Below are 13087 nucleotides of genomic sequence, written 5' to 3'. Positions count from 1 at the left end.
GAATCTTGACTGAATTTTTGATTAGAGAGTTGCATGCAAAGGACTGAATATCTGTTGGTGAGATTTCAGGCACCATGGCTGGCAGAGGTGTTTGTGTGTGTGTGTGTGTGTGTGTGTGTGTGTATGTGTGACAGACTGGCAGTCACTGTCTAAGGTGGGCCCACTTCTGATGCTGACCCTTCAACCCTGGCTCCTAAGAGCTCTGCCTTCACCCCCACTGCCCCTTGACTTGAAAAGTCCTTTCCCTCTGGGGAACTGGGGTGTCAGACAGAGGGACACTTTTCAGGATGATGCCTTGGAGAGGGTCCAGAGCTCTTGGGTCACCCTTGGTCCCAGCCTTTCCTTAGTGGATGAGGGGTGAGGGTGGGCTGGGGCAAGGACACCTGGGGGGAGGTCTTGTCTGTCAGGTCTTCTTTCCCACCATTTCTGTCTGGCTATCTCAGAAGACTGTGGGGTAAGGCAGAAAGGGTGCTGGGAAGGAGACAGGGACGTGGATCCAGGCGCAGCTGTGTCCCTTACACTCTAGATGAAGCCCCCGTCCTTGGCCCTCTCCCTAGTGGTGAGGACCAAGTAGGTGGGGAGTGGCAAGTTGCTCCACAAGGTACCAAGTCCAGCCCAGGTGTAGCCGCATCATCTTCTGAAGGGGCCCACAGGGAGACCTTTAGTCCCCCTGCGGTTGAAAACTAACTGGGACCACTGGGCTGAGTGAGGCTAGAATGCCCAACCTCAGTCCAGCAGCTCTTTGCAAAGTGAGCAGGGGCATATGTTTGAGGTTTTAGGGGCTGGGTACAGAGTGTGAAAGGAATAGTGTTGGTTACCTGCCTCCCCTGTACACAGGTCCTGCTCTGTCCTGCCCTGGGCCTAGCATCCTGAGTGCCCCTCTCCACTGTGCCCACTCCTGACACTGGCCACACAGCCCTGACCATGTACTCCCTGTGGGGCCCACAGCCCTCCCCAAGCCTGCCCCACTCCTTTCCCCTCGCTCACCTTCATCCTGCCCGCTCCACCCATCCCTGGCCAGTGCAGGAAGGGTTGGGAAGGAAGCCTCAGCTTTCCCCAGTTCAGAAATGGGAGATCTTTATGGCACATCATTCTGGTAAATTCTGTGCAGCTATGAGGAGTCACATTTTAGGAGAATACTTAATGATCTGGAGTATGCTTATGATAATATTTTAAAAACTTCCTTAAAATATGATAATAACTACTGTAAAAACATTGTGTTCTTCTTTGAGATTGATTGATTGATTTTTTTCTGGTGAGGAAGATTAGCCCTGAGCTAACATCTGCTGCCAATCCTCCTCTTTTTGCTGAGGAGGATTGGCCCTGGGCTAACATCCATGCCCATCTTCCTCTACTTTATATGGGACGCCGCCAGTGTGTGCCCGAGATCGGAACCCGCTAACCCCAGGCCGCTGAAGTGGAGTGTGTGAACTTAACCACTATGCCACCAGGCTGGCACTGAGATTTATTTTTAAATGCGTATATACTGTATATACACATATGTATGGTTTTGGTTTTCAAACAAAACTGGAAGCATTTGAGACTGTATTCAGCTATTTGCTTTTTTTTTTGAAACCTAGCAATGTACAGAGGACAACTTCTCTCAGCACCTACACATGTATCTACTTCATTCTTTTTAATAGCTTCATACAGGGGGCTGATCTAGGTTGTTTGGAGCCTGAAACGTGTACAATTTGGCAGGCACTCTTTAAGAAAAATAACACAAAATTATGCATAAAAAATTAGTATAAAAATGAAAATTTGGGCCGGCCTGGTGGCGTAGTGGTTAAATTCGCACGCTCTGTTTCAGCAGCCTGGGGTTCGCAGGTTCGAATCCTAGGTGCAGACCTACGCACCACTTGTTGAGCCATGCTGTGGTGGCATCCCACATATAAAGTAGAGGAAGAAAGGGCCGGCCCGTGGCTTAGCGGTTAAGTGCGCGCGCTCCGCTGCTGGCGGCCTGGGTTCGGATCCCGGGCGTGTACCGATGCACCGCTTCTCCGGCCATACTGAGGCCGCATCCCACATACAGCAACTAGAAGGATGTGCAACTATGACATGCAACTATCTAGTGGGGCTTTGGGGGGAAAATAAATAAATAAATAAAATCTTTAAAAAAAAAATAAAGCAAAGGAAGATGGGCACGGATGTTAGCCCAGGGCCAGTCTTCCTCAGCAAAAAGAGGATTGGCAACAGATGTTAGCTCACTAATCTTCCTCACCAAAAAAAAAAAAAAAAAGTGAAAATTTATTTAGAATGAGAAAAGAAATGACAAATTTTGAAGCTTACAGAGCTGACGATTATAACAGTCACCATATGTTGCAAGTCCCGGACCTTGGAAGGGCCTTGAACTTGACCTTGAACTTGGACTTGAACTTCATGAACTTCACCAGTACATCTGCCCCTATCTGCAGTGTATTTTTTTTGATTTTCCATAATTTATTTAATGAATGCCCAATTGATAGACATTTAAGTTGTTCCTAGTTTTTCGCTATTACAAGCAACAGTGCAATTGAGATCCTTACGGATCTGTCTGTGCCGTTATGCCCGATTTCCCAGAAGTGGGACTCGTGGGTTGCCAAGTGTGCACAGTTCACACTGTGATCAGTCAAGCCTCCAAGGAGACTGCAATGGTCTCAACTCCCTCCAACAGTGTGTGAGTCTGCCTTTGTCCTCACACTAAGCCAGTACTGGACATCAGCCATTTCTTAATTTCTGCTAGAATGGTAGCTGGAAAATAACATTGTTTTTTGATACTTCTTTGATTACTTGTGATGTTGAGCTTTTAGTATATTTGTTAGACACCGGCATTTCTTCACTGAATTTAAATGTCTATTCATATCCTTTGTCTCTTATTTTTTGTATTAATTTCTTGGAGCTCTTTATATGCTCTGGAAATGAATCCTTTGCCTCTTGTGTTTTGCAAATATTTTTACCTCATCTGCCTTGGTGGTATCACACTGAGGTTTTATTTATTTATTTTTAATTTTTATTTATTTATTTTCCCCCCAAAGCCCCAGTAGATAGTTCTATGTCATAGATGCACATCCTTCTAGTTGCTGTACGTGGGACGCGGCCTCAGCTATGGCCAGAGAAGCGGTGCGTTGGTGCACGCCCGGGATCCGAACCCCGGGCCGCCAGCAGCGGAGCGCGCACACTTAACTGCTAAGCCACGGGGCCGGCCCGCACACTGAGGTTTTAATTTTTTTTTTATTGATGTTTTAATAGTTTTTAACATTGTGAAATTTTGGGTTGTACATTTTTGTTTGTCAATCACCATATACATGTCTCCCTTCACCCCTTGTGCCCACCGCCCACCCCCATTGCCCCTGGTAACCACAATACAGTTTTCTCTGTCCATGTGTTGGTTTATATTAAACATATGAGTGAGATCATACAGTGTTTGTCTTTCTCCTTCTGTCTTACTTCACCTAACATAATACCTTCCAGGCCCATCCATGTTGTTGCGAATGGGACGATTTTGTCTTTTTTTATGGCTGAGTAGTATTCCATTGTATATATGTACCACATTTTCTTGATCCAATCATCAGTTGAGGGACACTTAGGTTGCTTCCACTTCTTGGCTATGGTGAATAATGCTGCAATGAACATAGGGGTGCATAAGCCTCTTTGGATTGTTGATTTCAGGTTCGTTGGATAGATTCTGAGGTTTTAATTTTTATCTAACCATCTTTGTTATTTTCCTTTCTGACAACAGAGGATGGCATTTTTTATATCAAGATCACAGAAAAATTTGTTATATTTTCTTCTAGACATTTATAATTTTATATATTTTTAGTCAATTTTTTTTGTCCCATCTAAGTAATTTTGTGTAAGGTGTGATGTATGAATCTAATTTTTTTTTCTAAATTGGTAGCCAGTTGTTCAAATACCACTTATTGAATAGTTTCTCTTTCCTCTACTGACTTGAAATTCTATCATTCTTACTATTATAGTTGGGGCGGGGAAAATCCCCTTTCTGTCCTTCTTGTGTTCTTATGGTTAGACTAATAATAAAATTGATGCAAGACCAGATTCACAGGAGAAAAACCCAGTTTAATACTTATATATTGGAGATCGTAAAGAATTGATGCTCAGAGAGTGAACAAAGCAGGCAGTATATATATCTTTTACACAAAGAAACATAAATTTTTGAGGAATTGACAGGACAAAGAAACTTAGGGTTGGGGTAGGTAAATAGTGAAGAATTTAAGCAAAGTTTAGGCTTGAGTTAGTAAATTAGCAAGGTTTGTTTGTGCAGGCTTCTCAGCCCTGAGTTCCCTAGCTCTGGTGATAAGGATACAGGGAGAGCACCTTTCACATGGGAGAGTTATTTCCTGCTTTCCGGGGGAACAGAGACAAGAGGATCAGAATGCCCTTTTCGCTTCTCAAGTAACTTTAATTCAGAATGATCAATATGGTATTGTGGGATATTTTGGGGTGGCCTATCCAGGGCCCCAACATAGTGTTCTGTAATCTATTCTGGATCCTCTCTATTGTTCCATTGGTATATTTGTCTATTCTTGCGTGTATATTTCATAATTTTAAAAGATCTGATAAAAGTCTTTATAGACAATGCAATTAGAAAAAAGCTGGAAGGAAATGCATTAAAATCTTAATGGTGATTATTTCTGGGTATTGGGATTCTGTGGGTGATTTTAATTTCTTTTCATCTGTCTGTGCTGTCCACATTTTGAATGATGCGCAAGTACACTTGCATAAAGTGGGGAAATGCTTGCCTTTGGTTTAGGGATTCCTGGTTTCGTAACCCTGGCACTGGGCCAACAGGAAGCAAGTTGAGCATTTTGTTTTAGATCTCTATGACAATTAGGATAATCGGGATGTTTTTGTTGTTGGTGACTTGTTTTGGGGACACATAAGCCACCATACTGTAATTTCTGACTTAGGAGGGGTGGGGAGGCTTTCACTTTCCCCTGTCTGGGCTGATTCACTCCACCCTCTGACTGCACTCCCTCTGCCACATGCAGGGTGGGTGCCAGGGGAGCAACTATCTTCTCATGCTCATCATGCAGAGTCACTTCCCACTGTGGCTCCCACGTGGACCACAGGGGTGACATGTAAGGTGAAATGAGAAGAGGGAGGAATTAGCAAAGGGCATGCTCAAAACAAGACTTGAAGAAAAATTTGGATAAAATGCTTTCTTGGCAATTGGCTGGAAAATATGGGCATTTCACTGTAGAAATATATGAAGGGGAATGAATTTGTCCTCCAAATCACTTTGAGTTGAGTTACAGGTCTTAGAAAATCTTGTTTGAGCCTTAGCACAAATCAAACTTATATGTCTTCATTCAGTAACCACTCATTGATCATGTACTATGTGTCAGGTGCCATCATAGTTGCTGAGGATAAAGTGAACAAAAAAAGACACAGACCCTGCCCCCAGGGAGCTTATAGTTCAGCAAAATGTCCCTTGTCACCAGCTAGGTAGGAAAGGTGGTGTCCTATCACCATTCTCATTGGGCATCCAGGAAGTTGGGGGACCAGGTGGATGGGGTGATTGGCCTGGGCCCCTCAGCACCATGGACAGCGGCCAGGGTGAGCCCAGCTCACAGCACCACTGAGTGGACTCACATCTCTTGCACAGATCATCTTCCTGCAGACCAGACCTCGCCTGCCAAACACGGCCGCCCTGCTGAGCAGCTGCGTGGACGGCTACATCTACGCCTGGTCCATCCATGGGAATGGAGGCCTGCTGGGGAAGTTCCCTGTGGACTTGGAAGACAACGGGGACGTGATTGTGGGCGCCATGACCACTGACGAAAATGACAGGATCCTTGTCACAGGGGATTGTAAAGGGCACATCAAGGTGAGGAAGAACTGGTGTTAAGATGGAGGAGCTAGCATCAGCCAAGTTCTGGCCACCTCTTTGCCGCATGTGGCCCTAGCCTAGTCCCTACTCCTTCTGGATTCTGGTTTCATTTGTAAAACAGTAGACAGTAGGGTGGGTTACCTTAGAAGCCCTCTCCTGCTCTGGTGTGCCCAGTGAAATGAAGGAGGGCATGATTCAAAAGGGCCTCCAAGAAGCCTTCCCCAGTGGGTCCCGTTCTCCATCATTCTCTTCCTCCAACTCCCTTACCCCCTAACCGTGCATCTGATCTGTGACCAGCTGTCTCCAGGATGGATTCCATGCATTGTGGTGAGACATGAGGCAAGAGTGTCCTGTCCTTGGTCCAGTCACACCCTCTCTGCCTGCTAGCTAACATCCCATGGGCCCCTTCTGGCTCTGAATGTCTGGGTATCTAGGAGGTGTGAGTAAGAACTGCCCCCTAAAGTAAGGACAGATGGTCTGGGTGGGGGCCCACAGAGTGAGTTGGTGCTGGCGTCAACACTACACTAACCCACACTTTGTGCCTAGATCTGGGACATCAAGGATTACTGCACATCCACTGACAAGCGGTCGTGCCAACAAAGTGGAACAAAAAAGTTCCGGTTCTTAATTCCTAAATGGTGCCAGACCAGCCTCCCATACCACATCCCCTTGAAGGAAAAGGAGGTAGGAAGACGATTGGACGATCTCTCAGAGAAGCGCCTTTGAGCCCTGTTAGTGAGCTGGGACCACTGTTCTCTTACTGAGGTTCTGAGTCTTTCATGTTTCCTGATCAAGGTTCTGAGTCTTTTGTGTTTCCTGATCAAGGCTGTCTGGTTGATGTGGAAAGGTTTCTGTTAACCAGAGGTCACCATTAACCAGTAAAACACAAGTATGCACACATTAAATACACCCACATGCATACACATGCCCATATAAGCACACACACACACACACACACACACGTGCACACATCCCTTCCATGGGATTTGGTCTTTGCAATGAGGGCCCTGGAGTCATGAATTCTTTTTAAAAATAATGAAAATATTTATGTATTTCCTTGAGTAGGTAATACGTTTACATAGTTAAAAAATCACTTGGTATTTCCCTGGTGACTACTGAAGTTGAGCACCTTTCATTAGTTATCAGGAAAATGCAAATTAAAGCCACAGTGTGGTACCACTGCATACCAACTAGAATGACTAGAACTAAAAGACAGGCAATACCAAATGTTGACAAGGATATAGATCAGCTGGAGTTTCCCTTGCTGGTAGGAATGTAAATTGGTATAACCCTTTTGGGGAACTGTTTGGCAGTAGCTACTAAAGCTGAATGTATGCCTACTCTGTGACTCAGTAATCCCACTCCTAGGTTTATACCTGAGAGAAATCTGTGCTCTAAGAAACATGAATAAGAATGCTGATAGAATTACTATTTGTAATAACTCCACATTTGAAACAACCCAAATGTCCATCAACATAGACTAGAAAAATAAATTGTGGTATATACACTATACAGAATAACATCCATCATTGGAAATGAATGATTTACTACTCGCTACAAAATGAGTAGTTCTTCAAACAATTTAAGTAAAAGAAGTCAGACACAAGAGAGTATATATTGTATGTTTATAGTTCCATTTATATCAAGTACAAAAACAGACAAAACAAACCTATCCTATCAGAGGTGATTATCTTTGTAGGGGTGTGGAGTGGCTGGAAGCAGTCATAAGAGGGACTTCTAGGGGCTGACAACGCTCTGTTTTATTATCTAGATCTGATCATACCATCGTGTCCAGTTGGTAAAAATTTATTCAGTGGTGCATTTTTGATATGTAAATTTTTCTATATGTGTATTATATATCAATGAAAGTTTAAAAAGTCAGGCAGTGTGAAAAGGCTTACAGTGAGGAGGAGTCACAGTTACAACCGTCCCCCCAAAAAATAGTGCTTCTTGTTCCCTGAAGTAACCACTTCTATTGATTTTTGGTTATTCTCCCAGTGTTTATTTATGCAAACACAAATGTGTAAGGTTTTCTCCCCCTTATTTTTACACGTAGGTAGCACGTCATACACACTGGTACTACTCACTTTGCTTTTCTAACTCCATAATATATCTTGGCGATCTTTGCATATCAGTACATTACTAGTATTATTATTATTATTATTATTATTATTATTATTATTATTTTTTGATGAGGAAGATCGGCCCTGAGCTAACTTCTGTGCCAATCTTCCTCTATTCTGTATGTGGGATGCCACCACAGCATAGCTTGATGAGTGATGTGTAGGTCTGCGCCCGGGATCTGAACCCGCAAACCCCAGGCTGCCAAAGTGGAGCACATGAACTTTAACCACTATGCCACTGGGCTGGCCCCCAGTACGTTATTTTTTTATGGGTGTAGTAAGCCATAGGATATATTATTGATATAATTCTATTTTAAGGGAAATTGAGGTTGTTTTCAGTCTTTTGTTCTTAAACAAGAATGAGTAGTGAATATGTTATTTTACGTGTGAAAAAAAAATGTCTGTAGGATAAATTCCTGAAAATAGGATTGCTAGGTCAAAGGGTTATATGCATTTGCAATGTTGATAGCCATCTTGCCGTCTCGGTGCCTCTTGAATCTCTGCACAAATATATTATGTCTAGTCTAGTTTTAGTAAGAAGAGAATTTCACGACATTCAAATCTGTTGGGAATTGGTTACCCATGGGTTCAGTATATGAGGAATCTATAATGTTAATACAATCATTATAATAACAATAATAATGTGTCATTTATTTACTATGTTTCAGGGATTGTGATAAGTGCTTTTACGTATCCTTTCATTGAATCTCCATAATGACTCTGTGAGGGAGATGTTATTTTTCAGATGAGGAAGGTAAAACTGAAGAGCTAGATGGACCTATCTAAGCTCGCACAGCTCCAATGTTGGACCTGGGAGTAAACCCAAGTCAGTCTGACTCCAGAATCTGTGTTCCTGACCATCTGCTCTTAGTTTTATAATGATATATTTTAAATAAATTGGGATTATATCATATGTAACTAGAATTTTCTATATCATCAAATATTTTTGAAAATAGGACTTTCTAATGATTAAGTAATATTTCACTTTAGAGAGGTACAATCATTTATTTAACTTGTTACCTATTGTTGGACAATAGGACAGTTTCTAATTTTTCTTATCAAAAAATGATAGAAACTGGACAAATTCTTAGAAAGATATAAACTACCAAAATGGGCTCAAGAAGTAATAGAAAATCTGAATAAATAGAAAATATGAATATAGCAAGTAAAAAGATTGAATTAGTAATAAAACTTCTCACAAAGAAAAGTCCAGATACAGATGGCTTCCCTGGGGAATTATACCAAATATTTAAAGAAGAATTAATAACAGTTCTTCATAAATTCTTCCAAAAGAGTTTTCTATGAGGCTAGAATTACTTTGATACCAAAACTAGACAAAGACATCACAAGAAAATAAAACTAAAGACTAATATCTCTTATGAATATAGACACAAATATCCTCAACAAAATACTATCAAATTGAATACAGCAACATATGAAAAGGATTATATGCCATGACCAAGTGAGACTTATCCCAGGATTGCAAGGTTGGTTTAGTGTCCAAAATCAATTAATGTGATACACCAGATTAATTGAATAAAGAACAAAAGACACATAATCATCTCAATAGATGTGGAAAAAGCATTCGACAAAATCCAACACCTTGTCCTGATAAAAACACTCAATTAACAAGGAATAAAAGGAAACTTCCTCAACCTGATAAAGGCTATCTATGAAAAACTCACAGTTAATATCACACTTACTGGTGAAAGATTAAATTCTTTCCTCCTAAGATCAAAATAAGACGAGGATGTCTGCTCTTGCCACTTCTACTAACATTTGCTGGAAGTGCAGTTAGGCAAGAAAATGAAATAAAAGGCATCCGGATTGGAAAGGAAGAAGTAAAACTGTTTCTATTTTCAGATGACATAAAACTTATATGTAGAAAATCCTAAAGAATCCACTAAAATTTGTTAGAACTAACCAGTGAGTTCAACAGGCTTGCATGGGCAAGATCAGTATACAAAAATCGGTGTATTTCTATACATTAGCAATGAATAGTCTGAAAATGAAATTAAGAAAACAATTTCATTTACAATAGTACCAAAAAGAACAAAATATTTAGGAATGAATTTACAAAAGTAATATAAAACTTGTAGTCTGGAAACTACAAAACATTGTTGAAAGAAATGAAAGAAACCTAAATAAATGAAAACACATCCCATGTTCATGGATTGGAAGATCTAACCTTGTTAATACAGCAATATTTCCCAAATTGATTCAGTATAAACTATAGCAAAATCCCAGCTGCCTTTTTTTGAAGAAATTGACAAGCTGACCCTAAAACTCATATGAAGATGCAAAGGACCTAGAATAGTCAAAAAAGTCTTAAACAAGAAGAACAGAGGTGGGATACTCACCCTTCCCAATTATAAAACTTACTACACAAAGCTACAGTAAAGATAAATGTGGTACTAGCATTAGGACAGACGTATAGGTCAATGGAATAAAATTAAGAGTTGAAAAATAGACCCTAACATTTCTCGTCAATTGATTTGACAAGTGCCAAGACAATCAAATGGAGGAGAGAATAGTTTTTTTAAATAGATGGTGCTGGGAAAACTGGGTATCCACATCAAAAGAATGAACTCACAACATACACAAAAAATTAACTTCAAATGGATCATGGACCTAAATGTAAGAGCTAAAATTATAAAACTCTTAGAAGAAATCATAGGGAGAAATCTTCATGACCTTGAGTTAGGCAATGTTTCTTAGATATGACACCAAAAAACACAAGCAACAAAAGGAAAAAAAATTGAACTTCGTCAAAATTGAGAACTTTTGGCCTGCAAAGGACACCGTTAAGAAAGTAAGAAAGGTGGGCCGGCCAGGTGGTATAGTGGTTGGGTTCATGCGCTCCATTTAGTGGCCCGGGGTTCGCAGGTTCAAATCCCAGGCGCAGACCTATGCACCTCTCATCAAGCCATGCTGTGGCAGCGTCCCATATACAAAATAGAGGAAGATGGGCACGGTTGTTAGCTCAGGGCTAATCTTCCTTAGCAAAAAGAGGAAGATTGGCAATGGACGTTAGCTCAGGGCCAATCTTTCTCACCAAAAAAAAAAAAAAGGTAAAAAAGGGCAACCTATATAATGGGAGAAAATATTTGCAAATCAGGTATCTGGTAAGAGACTAGTATCCAGAATATATGAAGAACTTTTATAACTCAACAGTAAAAAAGAGAGCCCAATTAAAAAATGGGCAAAGGATCTAAACAGATATTTCTTCAAAGAAGATATACAAATCGCCAATAAGCACATGAAAAGATGCTGAACATCATTAGCCATCAGGGACATGCATAACAAAGCCATAATGAGATCTCACTTCACGCTCGTTAGGACGGCTACAGGTAATAACAAGTGTTGGCTAAGATGTGGGCAAACTGGAACTCGCATCCATTGCTGGTGAGAGTGTAAAATGGTACAAACACTTTGGAAAACAGTTTGGCAGTTCCTCAAAAAGTTAAACATAGAGTTACCATATGACCTAGCAATTCCACTCCCAAGTATATACCTAAGAGAAATGAAAACATGTCCACACAGTATCTTGTACACAAGTATTTATAGCAGCATTAGTCATAAAAGCCAGAAGGTGAAAACAACCCAAATGTTCATAACTGATGAATGGATAAAGTGTGATATATCAATAAAATTGAATATTATTCAGTTATAAAAAGGAATGAAGTACTGATACTTGGTACAACCTGATGAACCTTGAAAACGTTTTGCTACGTGAAAGAAGCCAGTCACAAAAGACTACATATTGTATGATTTAATTTATACAAACTGTCCAGAATTAGGCAAATCTTTAGAGACAGAAGTACATTATTGGGGTCCTAGAGCTGGTGGATGGAGCTGGGGTGGGGGGGAATGAGGAGTGACTGTGAGTGGGTCTTTTTGGGGTTTTGAAATAGTCTAAAATTGATTGTGATGGTGGTTGCAAACTCTGTGTGTATGAAAAACCACTGAAGTGAGCACTTTAAATGGGTAAATTGTATGTGAATTATATTTCAATAAAGCTGGGTTTAAAAGCTATAAAAATGATGGAGCAAATATGCTTTTTCACAAATCTTTTGTTTGTAGTTGTTTATCTGAAAACAATTTATCCCAAGGAAATAGTATGTAAAAGAACATAAATCTTTCTAAGGACGTTAATGCGCACTGCCAAACCACACTCCAGGAGGTTTATACAGTTTTGTACTTTATTAGCCTGTTTTGCCTTATCCTTGACAATATTAGGTGTTTATTATCCACGGTATTCATCTGAATCAGGGTCCCCTGGGTCTGTCAGAGTGCCTTGCTTATTGAAGACATTCAATAAATAAATATTTACAGTGAAAAAAACTCTTGGCCCATTTTTAGATACAAATGGCTTCTTTTGATTTTAATTAAGATAGTTTTGCTTTTTAGTGATGTTGACATCTTTCCTGTTTTGTTGGCCATGTATAATTTTGTGAATTGCCTCTTCATGCCCTCTGCCCATTTTTCTATTGTGGTAACCATCTTTTGTAAATGGTGTATAATCATTTAAAAATATATTAAAAGATATGAACTCATTGTCATATGCACTGCAAATATTTCCCCCCAATTTGTGATATGCCTCTTAATTTCATTTATGACGATTTTAAAATTACAATATTTTTTTGTGGTCGATTTTTCCTCTCATTGTGATATTTCTCATCATGTATCACTTTCTTATTCAGAGATAAGTAGTCACTCACACTTTCTTTCAGATGTTTTATGGTTTCATTAAGAAGAATTCTTTGACCTTTCGAGTTTATGAGTTGTGAGACATATAACAATGATTTCAGTTTCTCTAAATGGTTCATCAGGTATTCCAGCACTGTTTATCTAGTCCTACTCTCCATCACAAGTCTCCCTGCCACTCTTACCGTATACCAAAGCTTTATGTATATATTTGGGTTGGTTTCTGAGCTCTCTATTGTCTTTCATTGTTCTGTTTAAAGCTTTTTATTATTGTGACTTAACATGCATGAATATGGTAAAATACGTCCCCCCTCATTAGTCTTGTTTTATTTAAAAAGGTCTTGGATATTGTCACTCAGTTTCCAGTTAAGTAGAGTTATTCTTTCGTAGTAAAATGTGATACATCACCCCCTTACTCACCCTGTTC

At 40.3% G+C, this 13087-nt stretch overlaps 1 protein-coding gene across 1 annotated transcript in view; it reads left to right on the top strand.

Annotated features, from left to right (window-relative positions):
* EFCAB8 (EF-hand calcium binding domain 8) overlaps nucleotides 1-13087 on the top strand; it is a 69908-nt gene that overhangs the window by 38536 nt on the left and 18285 nt on the right. Inside the window, exons 20-21 of the mRNA XM_087445407.1 lie at nucleotides 5606-5827; nucleotides 6377-6514. Coding sequence (XP_087301533.1) covers nucleotides 5606-5827; nucleotides 6377-6514 — 360 coding nt within the window. The remainder of the gene's footprint in view (nucleotides 1-5605; nucleotides 5828-6376; nucleotides 6515-13087) is intronic.

Source organism: Ceratotherium simum, chromosome 21, assembly GCF_057802395.1.
Source record: "Ceratotherium simum simum isolate JZ-2026a chromosome 21, ASM5780239v1, whole genome shotgun sequence".
In the NCBI taxonomy this organism is placed as follows: Eukaryota; Metazoa; Chordata; class Mammalia; order Perissodactyla; family Rhinocerotidae; genus Ceratotherium; species Ceratotherium simum.
This window is presented reverse-complemented; position numbering and strand designations above follow the sequence as displayed.